The 16,494-nt window shown below is 35.5% G+C and overlaps 1 protein-coding gene across 1 annotated transcript; it reads left to right on the top strand.

Annotated features, from left to right (window-relative positions):
- The first annotated feature begins 9,959 nt into the window (after positions 1–9,959).
- Positions 9,960–15,990, top strand: LOC113322033. Its single transcript, XM_026570040.1, has 7 exons — positions 9,960–10,337; positions 10,429–10,713; positions 11,053–11,112; positions 11,190–11,399; positions 14,306–14,424; positions 14,567–14,664; positions 15,410–15,990. Exons 1-7 carry the CDS (start codon positions 9,966–9,968, stop codon positions 15,715–15,717), a joined length of 1,452 nt encoding a protein of 483 aa, XP_026425825.1. The 5' UTR covers positions 9,960–9,965; the 3' UTR covers positions 15,718–15,990.
- The last annotated feature ends 504 nt before the right edge of the window (positions 15,991–16,494 follow it).

The raw sequence follows: 16,494 nt of genomic DNA, 5'->3' as shown, positions 1-16,494 counted from the left end.
CATCATCAACAAGGGAGCGACGTAAAAATATACAAGGAAAGTTGAAAAAGTTCAAGGTTTACAAGCAATGGAACAAGAAAAAAGTAAATTTCATATCCAAGTAAAGCAACATATAATGAGCGGATTTTTATATATACATGTTGAAGACTTACATATAAGGAGCGTAATTTTATATCCAAGTTGAAGACTTATTTACAAGAGCAAAGAAAAGCAAAAGGTGGGGATTATTGAAGTTTATGATTTCGAGACGATACAAGTTGTGAAGAATCAAGCGGTAAAGTACTTTTCCCACGACCATGGTTTGTTTTTATTTTCACTTTGTTTTGTATTTTATCTCTCTTGTGTCTAAAAAAAACTAAAATAAAAAAATATATATAAAAAAAATGAAAAAAAATGATGACAAGATAAATTTTTGGTTCTTATTTATTTAATAAGCCCTGGGGAAGAAAAATTTATAAAGAAGTTTCAAGCAACAAGGATTTTAAGGAAAAAGGTTACAAATTGTCAAGGATCTACGAAGTTCGAGAATTTATCATCAATAGTTGAAACCAAAGACGAAGACCAAGAAGATAAAAACGAGGAGCGGAAGACGTTTCTATTGGATGCTGTGAGAGTGGTGTTATCATCATTGCAATCGGATGTGAAGGTGAGTAAGTAATCTCATCCTCAATAATAGTGGTTGATTTCCTTTCTTAGAGATCGTCAGAAAAATGGTTTTTCAAAACGTTAAAAGATGTGGGTTTTTAAAATATTTTGGAAGTTGTCCTTCCCACCATTCAACGTGTTGCAGGAATTCTCTCTTCATTCCTACCTGCACACATGTGAGAACCATAAAAGTACGTCCTTTGAGTGCAATTTCATAAACCCTTTTTGGTGAGGCAGAAGTCGAGGCGAAATGCTTATTGATCGCTCTCAAACATGCGTTCTCTCATTATGGTGTGGTTATTTCTCACTCAACATTTAAGAATGAGAATATGTTCTTTAGTATTTCTAACTTCTTATTACTAGCATGCAGAAATTCTATGTCCTCATAACTCTTTGGATGCTTGTGGCGCTGGAACGCTTTGAAGTTGTAAGTTTTAGTTTGATTTGCTCGAGGACTAGCAAAGTCTAAGTATGGGGAAATTTGATAGGGTGTAGAATACATCCTATTTATTATCTATTGTTTATGCTTTCTCTGCTATTTTTCTTGTAAATTATGTATTTTACGCATGTTTTTGAGTTATTAGGTATTATGGAGTCGCACTGAGGAAAAGAAGAAGAAATCACCCAATTTGTGCGAAATGGGCAATATTGTCATAACATAGGCGACTCATTTAATGAAGAATTTTCTAGACTCATCTAGACTCAGGGGTTTGAATAATTGGGCTTGGATTTGGAAAGAGAAGATGGAAGATTTGAGAAAGACTTGGATTTGGAAGTTGAGATACAAAGGGAAAGTGGTGTTATTATGGAATGAGGATTCTATTCCTAAGAGGATTGCTAGGAAATTGAAGCCTATAAATAGAGAAGTTCTCTACACAATTTTTACACACCTTTTACACACACAACACTTCTCTTTTCTTTATTCTTTGTGTGAACTTCTTAGCATGAGTAGCTAATTTTATTGATTGAGGATGAATTCCTAGTTCTTGATATGTTTCGAGTTTTGTTTTAAATCTACTTTGAAGTTTTCACATGATTATCGTTTGTTTTTACTAATAGGAATGTTTATACATTCATGGTTGATTGATAGGTCGTTTAGGATGCATACTAAATTGATTTGTTAATTGATTTAAAGCTAGTAAAAGTTAGGGGATAAGTAATCGTTTCTTGACTCTTTACATAAGTAGCAAACACGAGACCTTGCGGAGGGATTACGTTGAGCAATTGTGTGTGGAAACAACGTTACCAAGTAGACCTTGAGCTAAGAGTCTAACTACTAATATAAACCTAATAAATTCATAAATCTTAATGCGTTTAACTAAATTAAATCTTGAGTGAGCTACTACTAGGTGGTTTGGTGAATAGAATCCGGTAGTCGAGAACTTTCGTATCTGGTGATACTAGGGATTTAGGGGTTTAGCACTGAGCTAGATGCTTTACCCACGGTTGGTGATAATCTGTGACTAATAAAAAGTGGAAAAGAACATAACTTGAATCATTGTTTTCCAACGAAGAAGGATTCCCAGATCTAATCTCTCTTATTGATTTCAACTTTATCTTTTTAATTGCTTTGTTTATTCTTTTACTTTATAAAATCTAAAACCCCTCTTTTTTGTAACATTATAAGACAACTAAAACCTCTTGCTCCTCGTGGGAACGATCCTTACTGTCGCTATATTACTTGTTAATTAGTGAGAAAAATATTAATTAATTTGTTGTGGTTACGACACGCATCATCTCGTGTGAAAGAAAACAGAGGAGTGAAGGAAAACTCGGGTTTTCTTGTGGATGAGGCGTGGAGATATCATCCCTGCACGAGTATAAAGCATTATCAACCTATTCTAGAGCGTGTAGGGAGTGTGTTTGAAGAAAATGAAGGCTCAGAGGAGATTAAAAAAGGTAAGAAATTATTCCCGAGAATATTTTCCTTAATGTCGAGTAATGGAGAAATATATGAAGTTATGGAGGAGATTTCTTATGCATGGGAGGCTATATAAGGTGTCGACGAGTAATAGAGTGGGGACGGAGAGTTTGGGGAGCAGTTAGAACGAACAGAGAGTCGAGAAATCAAAGTTGCAGGAAACGCCAATTCTGCTGGTGCATAGCTGAAGAACACGAAGAACAGGCCAACCAAGACAGTCGTTTATCAACAGTGATAACGACACATAGCCGTGGGTCTTAGAAGCTACAGTCTCAGCGGCTGTTGCACGACAATCTTATTTGCTATAGTAACATCGACAGTCAACATATATCGCTCTCTGTAATTTTAATCATTCTCACACTTTCATCATTTGTAAACCATCTTTGAGCATAAATGAAATCAGCTTTTGAGCGTGTTTCCATGATGAAGAGCTAAACCCAATCCTTGGGGCGATGGAGGAAGCCGTTGTTTCGGTAAAAGTGATATATCTTTATTTTAAATTAATTATAGCAATTCTATTATGATTTTTTGCATTGAACTAAAAATGGATTATATGATTTTGATTAGTTAGGTGTATTTTCTCTTGATAAAATATGCTTGCTTTAGAGTTTTGATATTCTATGCTTGGATTAACATTTATTCTTTTAAAAATCTACATGTCTAGGCAATACTATTAGAATCAATTTGAATGTTGAATTGAGAAATTATTGTTTATTAAATCACTAATTTCGACCAATGGTGGAATCCTAGCCCCGGTCTCGCCACAATATTCATATCACCTTTTTATTTGAGTTTATTATTATCATTTATAAAATTTAAGTCTAAAAAATCTTCTTTCACAAGTCTTGAACGAACCATCTTACTACAACATCATTGAAGAATACCATCAGAACACATAAAGAATAGTGTATCCCTGAATTCAATGATTTTTTGATTCTTTTTTAGACAATAATTCGACCATTCCAAATAATTGGCGAGTACAACAAGTCTAAGAATTATGCCTTCAAGATTCAATGAATCCCTAACATCGTAATCGAATTCAAAGATTGTACTTCCTTGACCCGATCAATAATGCAGTGTATAGAAGTTTCGATGATGCTATACAGAAGAGAAAGAAAACAATAAGTTTTTTGATGTATCTGCAAGATAAACAATCACCACTATTTATAATGGATTTGGATTTTAAGATGCATGTTCATCCCCAACAGACAACTTAAAGAAGCTCAATGGTGGATACGGGGAAAGCACGTGTCTATTAAAATTTTAACTAGATTCGGTTAAATTTAAAACCAGAAAAATTTCTACGAGATGGTGTCTCGCACTCTGATATTTGGTAAGTATATAATTCAATACAAAAAAAGGTATTGACAAATCGGTTATCAGGATCTTTCCTTGAGTATCAAAGGAACACAGTTAAACAATAAGATATAAAGTTTAGCACATGTTCAATTACTATGTCGACACTTATAAACATTCCTAGTCTAACTCGAGTACATCTCGATGTCTGTAAAACCCAAAAAAAAAACTGAAAATACGAGGGTACCCAAATACACCACAATCTTTAATTTATCCACCTACAAGTCCTCTTACCGAAAGTGATTGTCTATGGACAAAGTCGAGACAATACTACAAATCGGTATTCACACTTTGTGTGATTGTCTATAGATACGAGATCGAGACAATACGACAACCAGAGTGTGATTACTTGATAATAGGTTCGGACTTAACCAAACTCTATAGGATCATTATTAAGTAAAGCGGAATTAACATTTGTGTACTTTACTTCTAATTATAATAAACAATTATAATTACGGAAATAGAAAAGTAAAAGACGCAGCAAGATTTTGTTAACGAGGAAACCGCGAATGCAGAAAAACCCCGGGACCAAGTAAAGAATTGAATACTCTTAGAATTAAGCCGCTATACGAAATCTAAATCAACTTCGTATAGTTGAGACCAAGCAAAAAACCCTAGTTCACTTAGTTTACTCAGTATTCCCGCGCTTCTGACTTCGATGGGTGTACGCACTGGAACAATTCCTTTGGATCGTATTCCAAACAGTAAAGGAACAACAAATCTGTTTGGTAACAACTGTATTGATTCTTTAAGATAAGATATCCTAAGTCATATGCAAAGGCTCTTCCGTTTAAGCTAATAAACTCCTTTGCCTGGTTAGATCAAGTTATCCAATAACTACCGAAGCAGTCAAGTTTAGATTCACACTCAATCCAAATAAATCTCAAAGAGATAAATTGTGAATGAGATCTCACACAACTAATCAATCGAATAAATCCAATTCTATTTGGATCCCAGCTGATCAAGGTTTGTGCTACACAAAGATATGAGAAACCAGTAAGAAATCTTCTTCATCTTTAAATCTTCAATTAAAACCTGCACAACGCCACTTGAATCTCTTGTGATCAATCATGCATAGAACGGAGTCAGTTAACAATGGATTATCACAAGATGTCTTTAGATCTACAAACAGTTCTAAAGATCACGTCGATACTTCGATCTAGTTTGAGTGAATCTTATATCAGAAGAGAAGATTCCCAAGAATAAACAAACTAGGTGCAATCAAAGTTTCAACAATCGTTACTCAATCAAATCAATCAAAAACTAATAACATTGCGATTATCTAGTTTCCCACCAACGGTACTCGTAGAGCTTCTTGATCCCACATAAGTCTTTAAACGAGTGGTCGTAAGATATTTCACCTAATTAGGGTATTGTCCTCTCCGATTAGACGACTCCACCAGAAACAACAAAAAGATGAAGTTTGCATGGCTCTTAGGATAGTTTGATAGTAACGCAAAATTAGGTATTTATAGACCAAGGATGTTTGGAAACCCAGGAATTTCCAAAACCGAAAGTATTCTCAAGATATGCAATAAATGCCCATTCGGTTTTCATAGTTCCAGTAAATGCTTTGTCCAATATTTTCTGAAATTTCTCAATAGAAAATCTCCAATTAATAAATGCACATTACTAATTTTTATTCTCTAGAGATATGCATTTAATTGTTGGTAATTAAAGCATATAAAACTAACAACCTTAATTAAAAGATTCTTAATTTATTTCGGAACATGATCTCCTTGAGTACTAAGGAATATCTTTGGAAAATAAAAGATAAGAGTTACTGTTCGTGTTCAAAGTATGTTGACATCTCTTATTTGTAAATCCTCTTTCATATTTACAATATTGGAATAGATTATACCACAATTCTGAATAAGTTTATAATTGGTTCATCTGTATTCCAAGACAACTATGTGATTGATCAAATATCAAATTACATTCATGGGTTCAATTGGTTCTACCAATCACTGGGATCGGTTACCAGGATCGGTTACATCAATTACCAGGACCGGTTACCATATACACATGGTATTGCTTGTGAACGGTCACACCAGTCATTAGGATCGGTTATACCAATTACCAGGATCGGTCACACCAATTACTAGGACCGGTTACACCAATTACAAGGACCGATTACAAAACTCTCTATGATCGGTCACACCAATTACTAGGATCGGTCACACCAATTACAAATATCGATCATACCATCATAGGTGATTACTTAGGATCGGTTACACTGATTAATCAAAACTAGTCATACCAAAATCATAAGTCAGGCATGGTGATTAGTTGTACCAAGATGCATAACAAAGTTACTATCGGTTCTACCATCTCACACATATAGGTAATCCAAAGATTTGCAATCAATAGCCGTAACAATAAGCCTAGCGATTTCCCTTTTGATTCATAAAACAAGTTCATGAATGTACTTCCTTTAAACAAATGTAAAACATTGTTTCCTAGGATGAAATCTTCACCTTTACCCATACACATAATCATAACATCATTCATGAGATTATGTTAATGTCATGTCTACGAAGTTCAAAACATAAGCGTTATACTTCATAGTCTAATTCCCTAATACTATGATCATGTGATCATGTTTCACTACTAGAGTAATATATCCATACACAGCTTCGCAGTTATGTTTTTAATATAGCACGACTTAAAAGATACGTTAGGAATGAAACAGTTCAATTCAATATTACTAACCTCAAGAGGAAGGATAATGTCGTCGTTGTAGTTTGTTACTTCTTCACGTTCTTCAGGTCTTCGAGTAATACTTGTATGTCTAAACATTCCTAGACTTTCTAGTCTAACCTAAACGAAGTTGACTCTAGTACATAATCAAGCGACTCTTCAATGAGTTTTGACCCACTAAAATATGACAACCAAACTTGACATACCTGCACTTGGTGGGTTCAACCGAACTATGCTCTAACAAAAACTACATATCGAAAAATGTAAAAAAAAGTCAAACATAGTGAAGATTGGTTTTGGATCGATCATTGACACAATTGATCGGTCTTGAATCCATATTTCAACAACTTTCACAAGTCTACTAAACTATGCTTCTGAAAATTCTTTTACAGATAATCCCAAGGTTTGGATTCAACCGGAAGTTCACCAACTAAATAATAACAAGTTACCAATTAGTGCAATGTCGAGAACACGAAATCCATAGATAAACTATACTCTGTAACCCCATATACTTAAGTTGTAGAAACAACTATTGTATTTCATTCCTTGAGATACTTTGATCATAGTACAATAACAAAAATCACCAATATTAAAGTCATAATAATAAACTTAACTTTATATGTTATGTTTTTAATAGTTATAAGTTTATCTGAAGTTGAGACGCCAGTTGGACAACTTGACGACGAAAGATATTGTCTTTGACCCTTACAAGAAGGATTTGGCCAAAGGAAAAGGAAAGATGGTTGGGTGCGCCGAGCAATAAAGTAATTTTGGTCTTTTTTTCACCCAAGAGGATATGTAATGTACAACCCGACGAGAGTCGCAAGAAAATGCGGATACGTACAAATCCCAAAGGAGCACAAGAATTTTAAAATCGATGAGAAAAAAGCAAGTCATTTGATAATGATACCGAGATTGTTCACGGCCCTTTACCATCATGTGAATATTGGGAAGAGAGAAGGTTTAACGGATATGTTGTGGATGGTCGATCGAGAACAGATGATGAGGAAATTCCGAGTTACATGCCCTGGTACCTCAATGTTTCGCATACTCGAGTGATACGAGTAGATGAGTGGCCCCAGATAGTGTACAAAGATACAACTATCGAATACTTGGTGAGTATTGTTAATCAATTACGGTTTTGTTAATGGTTTTAGTATTATTTGTTGAATGTTTTTTGTTTAAAATGGAAACAGAGAAGACGAGTCGGGCATTTGATAACCCAAGCAAAGCTAGATATCAGGGAAGGGAAAAATGTTGAGTCCAATGAAAAGCTGATTGATGAATTGAACAATATCGAAGATGTAGAAGCGGGTGCAAAGTATGGGGAATCAGTGGAGGAGGATCTAAAGAAAAAGACGAAGAGAATCACCACAAAAAGGAATTCTGAAGGTGCATCGAGCAACACCCAACCTGCTAAACGAGGACGATGTGGTCGTGGACATGGACGTGATCGTGGTGGGGATGTTCATGAATGAATGGCTTCAAAGTTATGTTTTTAACTATGGGTAATTATGGAGTCAAAACTTATGTCTTAAACTTATTGTCGAATTATGTTTGGTTATATTCCTAGTTTATGAATGATTGAATCTGGTTTCTTTTGAAAATTGTTTGTGTTTGTCTAAGACGCGACTAAAGAACCAACTACAACGTATGTGTGAAAAAAATACAAGACTCTGGATGTTTTTTCTGTCACAATCGGTATACATGTACCTTTATAAAATCCGATTCTGACAGTTCTCCAGGGGTAAAATTTCAGAATCGGGTTTTGAGGGTGCACCACGTAGACGATTTTGGAAATTTCATTCACCTGGTTTGTAGGTGTTCAGAATCGATTTATACGGATAATTTTAAAGTCCTATTCTGAGAAAACAAAAAATCTAGAGTTTTTATAACTTTAAGAATCGGTTTATGTGGGCATCTGTAATCCGATTCTTGTGAGGAAAAGTGACATTTTTTTTGTATCTTTTTTTGACAAGAATCGGATTACAAGTGGATATAAAAAACAGATTGTTAAGAGGCGGGTTTTGACAACCTTAAGAATCAAGTCATGTGGGCATTCCATGTAATCCGATTCTACTAAGGAAAAGTAGCACCTTTTATGTAATTTTTTTATTCTTCCAATAATCGGATTACATGTCCAATATTAAAAACAGATTATTGAGAGGCATATTTTATATGATTTGCAAGGACACGATCGCTCTATGTGGACATCCCTAAAATACGATTGTGTGAATTGAATTTGAAAAAAATAACCGTTGAGTCTTTATCTATGTAAGGACAACCTCTTTGAGCCACTCCTACATCATACACTTAGCCTAGAAAATAGAATGAGGACCGTATGAAGATTTGTGTCTCGTTAAATAGTTTGCTAATACTTTCCATGAACGTCCAAATGAAGAGTTAAAGAGTTCTTTGACGGGCGTACCGGAAATCCCAATAATCGCAAATGGAGAGACTTGCCATTTCGATTCAACTACATAAAAAGTGCAATGCAAGAGTATGTTAAAGTTAGAAATATGGTGTACCAACATCATCCACAAGCTTGTCTTAGGGAGAAAGTGAGTAATCCGATAATAATTATACTTATGTCATCGGTTAAAATTCGCATATTAACATACGAGAATTCATTGAATTTCAGCTGGAACGTTTCAACGGGCTTTAGAGAATTCGTAATGGGGAAACTAAGTTCATTCACCACAAAGAATATACGACGTTGTACCGACATGCTTGGAGGTTTATTGACGAACATTTGATGTGTCAAATTCTAGAATCCTATATATGTAATGCGCTAATTTCCTAAACTATGTGATGAATATTTTGTTTCTGAAAGTAAGGTATAATCGGATTATGTGGACATCCCCAAACACCGATTCCTACAATCAGTTTTTATGTGTATTGAAAAAATCCGATTTTGCGTTTATTTCATTCTTTGAAAAAACTCAACCCGGACTCGGTTTACAACTGCACTAACATCAACCGATTCTGCAACGAATTTTTAATAAAAAAATTAAAATCTTATCATGTTTTGATGATGAATTAATGGTAGTTAATTTCAAAATTAACTTGATTAAACATCATTTAACCATCCAAATTAATGCTAATTAATTAAGAGCCGTTTTGCCATTTCATAAAATAGTTTGGATAAGGGTTATCTATTTTATTTCAAAATATTCATTTTATCTTATATTCGTCTTATATTCGTAGGCCCAAATAATCACTAGGCCCCAAACTAGCTTATTTTTAGGGAGTGCATGAATTTGCACTTGAGAGATGTATACGAAATTGGTACTAATTCGTTGCAGCTTCCTGGAGTAATTGCCAGTTAACCGCTAATTGGACCATGTATAGCCCTGCGAAAGTACCTCTCGACGCATTCGTAGTGACCTGCAACGTGTTGCCCACCTATGAGTTCACTGGCTCCATTTGCATGCGACTCGATAGCCAAAACCAGTTCTGTCTTGTCTCTCCAAACGGATCACTTTTCGAAGACAAGAAGTATATTCACAAAAGAAAATCCCAAATGAGCTTTTCAGTATCAACAGTTTCATCATCAATTCTCACATCAAATTTCTTAAATTGCCGATTCAACAATCCTTCTTCTCCTCTAATTCTTCGTTTCGTTTGTCGAAGCCAAAATGTAACGAAGAATGAACTTTCCTTCGTTCTTCATGATGCCCTAGATTCTTCTGGTAATAATACAATCCATGCAAGAGTAAGTAATTATCAATAGATTCAATTATATGCTTCAGTTCGTATAATCTGTGGATTTTGAATTGGCTTGTTTTTTTTTTTTTTTAAATTAGGAAGCAAGGGAGAATTTTTGTGCAGAGATTTCGGGGTTTACAGAAATTGAGAGACAAACAAGTATATGTATCAATAAAAGAGTTGATTTGGCGAGAACAGCTTTATATATTGCTGCAGAAGATGATTCATTAGTTTCACACTCATCAGTTCCTCTTCCTATTGATTCTTTCATCCAGCGTCTTGATGATCTTTCAATGGGATTTGGTAGGACGTATAGAACCTCGGTTAGATCCTCACCCGAGGCTTTCCTTGAGAATCTTGACAAGTACTTGTACAGTCACAAGGTAAAACTACCACTTTCTTTTCGTTTTACAACGAAGATTTGATAGGTTAAGAATTCTTATGCAAAATTATTACTTGTTGTTTCAAAATGAAATTCAGCTCAATTTCTAATGATATAAATTTCTTATTTATGATTGTAGATCACTGATAGATTATGATAATTATATTATCAGTTTGCTGCCTTAGTAACTTACTAGTTTAAAGTTCTACTATTTAATATTTTAAAGCAGCAAGAATTAACCGTAGCACGAAGTATATACAGCAAACAAAAGTTGGAATTCCTTGGGTAATTTTGATTCAGGCAGAGTTTCACTTACCTGCTTTGTGATCCCAATATACAGGGTTTTCGGCGAGCCACACTAAGTAATGTGGCCGATTCACGAGCATTATATCTTAATTCAGTACGCATCACTAAACTCCTATCTTGTTTAAATTGTTGACCATTTTTCCTACTAGTCTATGGTAACACTCTGAGCAGGTTTTGACGCATCGTTCAGGCTCTGCAGCCATGCTTGCACTTATTTACTCAGAGATATTAAAGATGCTGCGTCTATCAAACCTTCTGAGTTTTGATGCTGAGATCTACTTTCCTCGGGATCTAGATAGTCTTCCTAGAGGGTTCGATAAACGAAAAGGCAAAACTTCCGATCTACCACATATACTGACATCGCAGGCTCTCCTTGTGGAGGTATTTTGAATTTGCTCTTCCCTTTAGGATCTATACTTCTTGGGATTTCCCTATATCTTATTATGTGCCTTGTTTTTGCTGGTACTAGTGTTCTTTTGTCAAAGACCCACATAAATATCTCTAGTCTGCTAGGTGCATCAATTGAAACATAATGTGTATCATGCTGCAGTCTGTCTGAACTCTGAAAACATGCTTTCAAGTTAGTTATGATGTTGGTTATTTATTCTGGTAAGCTTATATAAGTACATTGTCTGCATAAATTTAAGATATTATTGATGCTAACAACTACTATTAGATATGAAGGGAACATCTGAGATATTCAAAATTGCGAAGGTATTAGATATTTGTTCTCATACTAGCCACATGACTAATCTAATTCTAAATTAAATAGATTTGCATGGGTTGCATCTTGTTTCGTATGCAAAACTGTATTCCAGAAGAGATTCATCTTGAGCTCTTCTTCTTAGTACCAGATTCGCTCAGCAATTATGAAATCACAAAATTGCGAAGGTATGTTCTTGTGACCTTAATCACTTCCTAAGTTACTAATTTTTAAGATGGGTTTGTAGTAGTTACTGAACCAATTCGGTTAAGGAAGAAACAACACATGTGTAGCTACAGTATGTCATGGGAGAAACTTGAACTGCCTCTCATTAGCCACCATTGATGAGTTCTTTTTTTCTGCAAATTAATTATTAGAGAAGAAGCTGGGGCATATTTCCAAAGAAAATGGAGAATGTAGTAGGAAGAATCAATGTTTGAACGCAGCCATTATTATGGAGTGGCGGTTTATGGTTGTTACCATCTTAACAATTTTGGGTATATGGGATGGCGGTTTATGGTTATTTTCACTATAACGGTTTTAGGTGATGGAAAAAATGTGAAGTCATTGTACTGGACCATTGTAACGGTTGTTGTAACACTTAACTTCTTTCTTGAAAATCTTAGACAACAAAAAATAATTACAGACAACTCAATGTTACAGTGACCGTTTTTTAGCTGTCACTCTCAGAAAAGATTGGCCGTTATAATCGTTTCTGAAAACATAAACCACCTTTTTAAGCATACTGACAGCTGCAATTGACTGTTACCGTTATAATGGTTGTTTCTATTTTAATGGTTGTGCTAAAAACATTGGGATGAACCTGATATTTTGTTGGAACCTGGTGAAGGATGGGATTCAGAGAGAGGGATTTTTGGGGTGTTTGTTGACTGTACTGACAGGGAAAACAAGGAGGAGTCGCAATAAGTGGAAAGCTTCTTGAGAATATAGTATACACATTTTTGTGGACTCTTACTTCCATTAATCGGCAATTATATTTCACCTCATTTATCAATTTTCACGGAATGGTACTTATATCTATTGCGTGATAGATCTCAGTCAGTAGACATTGTTAAAGCGTTCAATACTAAAACTGAATGACCACTATAAGTTAAACTGAAAATCAGGGGATGGGATTGAGGTGGTAAATGTTATTAATTTATGACTCCGGGGCAAATCATTGTCCATTTGCCAAACAATACACAATGCCTGGGATACCTCAGAAGAATGGTGCTGCTAAACAGCGTAACATACATGATTAACACTCTGTTAAGTCATATGACCTTTCCGTATATGTTATCGGTGAAGCCCTAAAACCTGGTTTGTGCATTATAAGTCGAGATACCAGTAAGTCAGTTCTTATAACTCTCCAGGAGTTAAGAACCAGAAGAAAATCCAGTTTATTACACCTGTGTGTCTGGGTTTGTGCAACAGAAGCTGGTGGGGTTGTGCGATGTAAGCTGGAGTCAGTATCCGACCTGGTAAGAAGTTGGATTTTAAAACCAATGTATTTAGCACACCCATTATAAGAAATAATGGCTGTCATATCGGTAATGGTCACTTGTCGTTAGTCTATGTGTAAAGAAATTACATTTTTTCGTTATAATGGTCTCCAGTGAATCATGGCCACAGTATCGTGGGTAGTTTTTTTTCTTTTTTTTTTTTTGGTTATAGGTTTTTTTGGAAAAAACATGTATTATAACTGTTCAAAATAACAGTATGATGTTGTCTTTGTCACCTAAAATCGTTCTAACAGTAACTGTCATAGTTACAACTCTATAACGTCCTTGTTCAAACATGATACATAGGAAGATATAATGCATATAGGTTTTATTATCATAACCGTAGTGCAAAAATGTTCTTATAATTGGTTACGCTCGAATACAGAGAATCTAAAGGGTAGGGTGTGTGTGTGTGTGCGCGCGCGCGTGTGTGGACGTCAAAAGTGGTAACTGAAGATCTATGGGTGATGGATCATATATCCATGAAATCTTAAAGGCTTATTGTTCCCTTCATTTGTCAGCAGACTGACAAGTCATGATTGGAGAGCCACAGCCTGTTGAGTTATGCAGATCTCGTACGGTGAGGAGACATGGTATCTCTTCTGATTAGGTGGTATATGTTCATGAATGTGATTTTGACAGTCTATCAAGTAAGGGCCTGGTTTCAGTATCACAAGGCTTGGAAAGTAATGATTCGTCTAAATGGAATATACCTTCTCGATTTGATTTTCTTGGGCGAATCTTTGTCTGAATAAGAGTAACAAGAGCTTGGTACTAGAACAATTTGTCACAAGGTAAGTATACCTTTTATTGTATCAAAAAAAAGAAAGAAAGAAAGATACCTTTTATTGATTTTGATTTGCTGACCTATGTAGCAACTTTGGAAGTCCTAGATCCTTCATGTCTAGGACTAGTTGTTTAGCATGCATGATAAAACATAAGGTCATGTTAGTAATAGGGTTCTGGGTTACTGTCTGACACTGCTAGCCTGCTACCTCAGGTTTGAAGTACAATATTCGTTTACTTTATGTGTTTATTTTGTGATTGCCCACTTGTTTACTTATTCCAAGTTTTATGTGCAGATTTTGAGAAATCTGAAACATGCTTTCTGGCCGTTCCAGTATGATCCTACCATGACCTTATTCTTAAGAGCAGCTCGTGCTGCAAAGTGCACTGATGAATCAGACATTGGAGAAGAAAGGTCATTTAAGTCTTACAGCAATGCAGTTCTTACTATCTCATTTCTGTAGATTCTTCGATGTACAGAAGTTGCATAGCAGTACCTTATTAAATCTTGTTACTTTTGTTTATTTATTTATTAAGTACTGCCTTCTTTCGTGCAGTGGATTTGAGCGTGCATCTGCAAAGGCTGCTCAACATAGGCTAGAACGTGGAGTTTGGACTAGTGTTCGTTTGGGGGATATGCGGCGTGCATTATCTGGTATTGATAGTTTCTGCATTTATCTCTTAACAGTAGAAAATTGTTTGCTGCTGAGTAAATTAAATATGAAGTATACATTTATTTCATTCCTTCAAGTACTTATGCTATTTTGAATAACCTCAACTGGTCTCAGAAAAATGTGAACTTAGTAAACTTGAGATATGATACATCAGATATAGATGCAATCCATTTGTGAACACATATCAGTTACTATTCAAAACCTGCAGAGTGGCAAACTAAGTTTATTGCACAGTGTACCATAACAATAGATCCGGGATGCATTATGATCTATTCATCTTTACTATTCGAGTGTAGTTGTCTTAAGTCGATATAACTAAGGGATGGAACTAGAAGTGGATAATATTGACAGCTGCCTGTGTTAGTGACACGGTCACATATCAGTCATTGACAATGGAGTGTAGTCTAAATTGTTGATTTAGTGACCCTTTTCATCTCGTATACAAGGGGTCAGATATAAACTTCGCATGCATTCCTGTATCATTTCGGACGGGTGCCCAAAGTTTTCGAATCTTAAACACAGAGTACATGATTCATTGAGTATCTATGGCATGTTTTCGTAAAAGCTAATTCTGCGATTCATCATTGTTATATGCCAAAATAAGTGTCCGTGCTCATGTCACGAGGATCTTTCAGTACCTTATCATGAGAAACTCTTTTCCATGTATTTCATTGCTTTTAGGTCTGTTGTAATCTGAAAGACCAATCTTCATTTCCCGTTTGGCAGCTTGTGAACGTCTTATCCTCTTGGAACATAATGTCGACGAATTCAGAGATTACAGCATTCTTCTTTACCACTGTGGATTTTACGAAGAATCTATGAATTACCTAAAACTCTACCAATCGTCGAGAGTAACTTCTTCAATATCAGAGGAATCTTCCTTGCGAAAAGAAACGTCGGATGTACTCAGAGACTCAGAGAGCATTGCTGTTGAAAAATTGATGACTCGCTTGAACCTCATTTTGATGGATGAAGGCTGGACTAAACCTTCAGCCCGGAAAAGTTCTCTTGGGAACTTCTCGGAACCATGGTAGTGTGTGCAAGGAAGTATTCCCTAAACTCATATACACTAGTCAGATGAAAACGCTACCACCAGTCAGATGAGATCTACTATACAGTTTATTTCACCTTAATCTGTATGACGTATTCTCCAAGTACTTGGCAAATCTTGCTGGGAACATAACATTCAAGCTTGTTCAATGTAGTCAGAAAATGCTGACATCTTTGTACAAAAATGAGTATCAATGTCTAGCAATGTATAAGGTACCTGTTTCGTTCTTTGCAGTGAAGGTTGCTGGTTTGATTGATGCGCAGAAACAGATTATCTGCTGGTCTTATTCAAACAAAAGAGCCACGAATGGCTACAGTTTGTGTGTAAATGGATTCTATGCTTAGAACTCGGAAACAAATATGGATGGCTCCTCAAGAAAATGATAAAATTAATGTAGACGCTCCTTTATCCCTAATCAAGGTGCAGCAGGAGCTATAGCTAAGGATCGTTATAGTAGATATTTGGGCAGTGAAATTGAAGGAGACGCTGCTAATGTCCCCAACCCCAAGGGCGAAGGCTATGCTTATCATTCAGTGTTATTCAATTTAATCATTACCAAATTCTATAAACTCCGTTGCTCATAGTCTTTGTCAATATATGCAATGCCAATGCATGAAAATGTAACTACTGTAGAGGATGGGAATCTTCTTTGTATCCTCCCCTTGTTTCGGAATGCCAAACCCTCTAGCCTGTAATTTCTCACTCTAGCATATTAGCATAAGAAAATATCATCCCTCTGAAGAAACAGTATAATAAAAGA

Source organism: Papaver somniferum, chromosome 11, assembly GCF_003573695.1.
Source record: "Papaver somniferum cultivar HN1 chromosome 11, ASM357369v1, whole genome shotgun sequence".
Lineage (NCBI taxonomy): Eukaryota > Viridiplantae > Streptophyta > Magnoliopsida > Ranunculales > Papaveraceae > Papaver > Papaver somniferum.
The sequence above is the reverse complement of the archived record's forward strand: the minus strand, read 5'-3'. Positions and strand labels throughout refer to the sequence as shown.

Excerpts from the sequence above, each read along its gene's own strand:
- LOC113322033 (XM_026570040.1), top strand. The coding sequence starts at position 9,966 with ATGTATAGCCCTGCGAAAGTACCTCTCGACGCATTCGTAGTGACCTGC. Across the intron at positions 14,425-14,566 it reads TCAGACATTGGAGAAGAAAG|TGGATTTGAGCGTGCATCTG; the intron begins GTCATTTAAGTC and ends TCTTTCGTGCAG. Across the intron at positions 14,665-15,409 it reads TATGCGGCGTGCATTATCTG|CTTGTGAACGTCTTATCCTC; the intron begins GTATTGATAGTT and ends CCCGTTTGGCAG.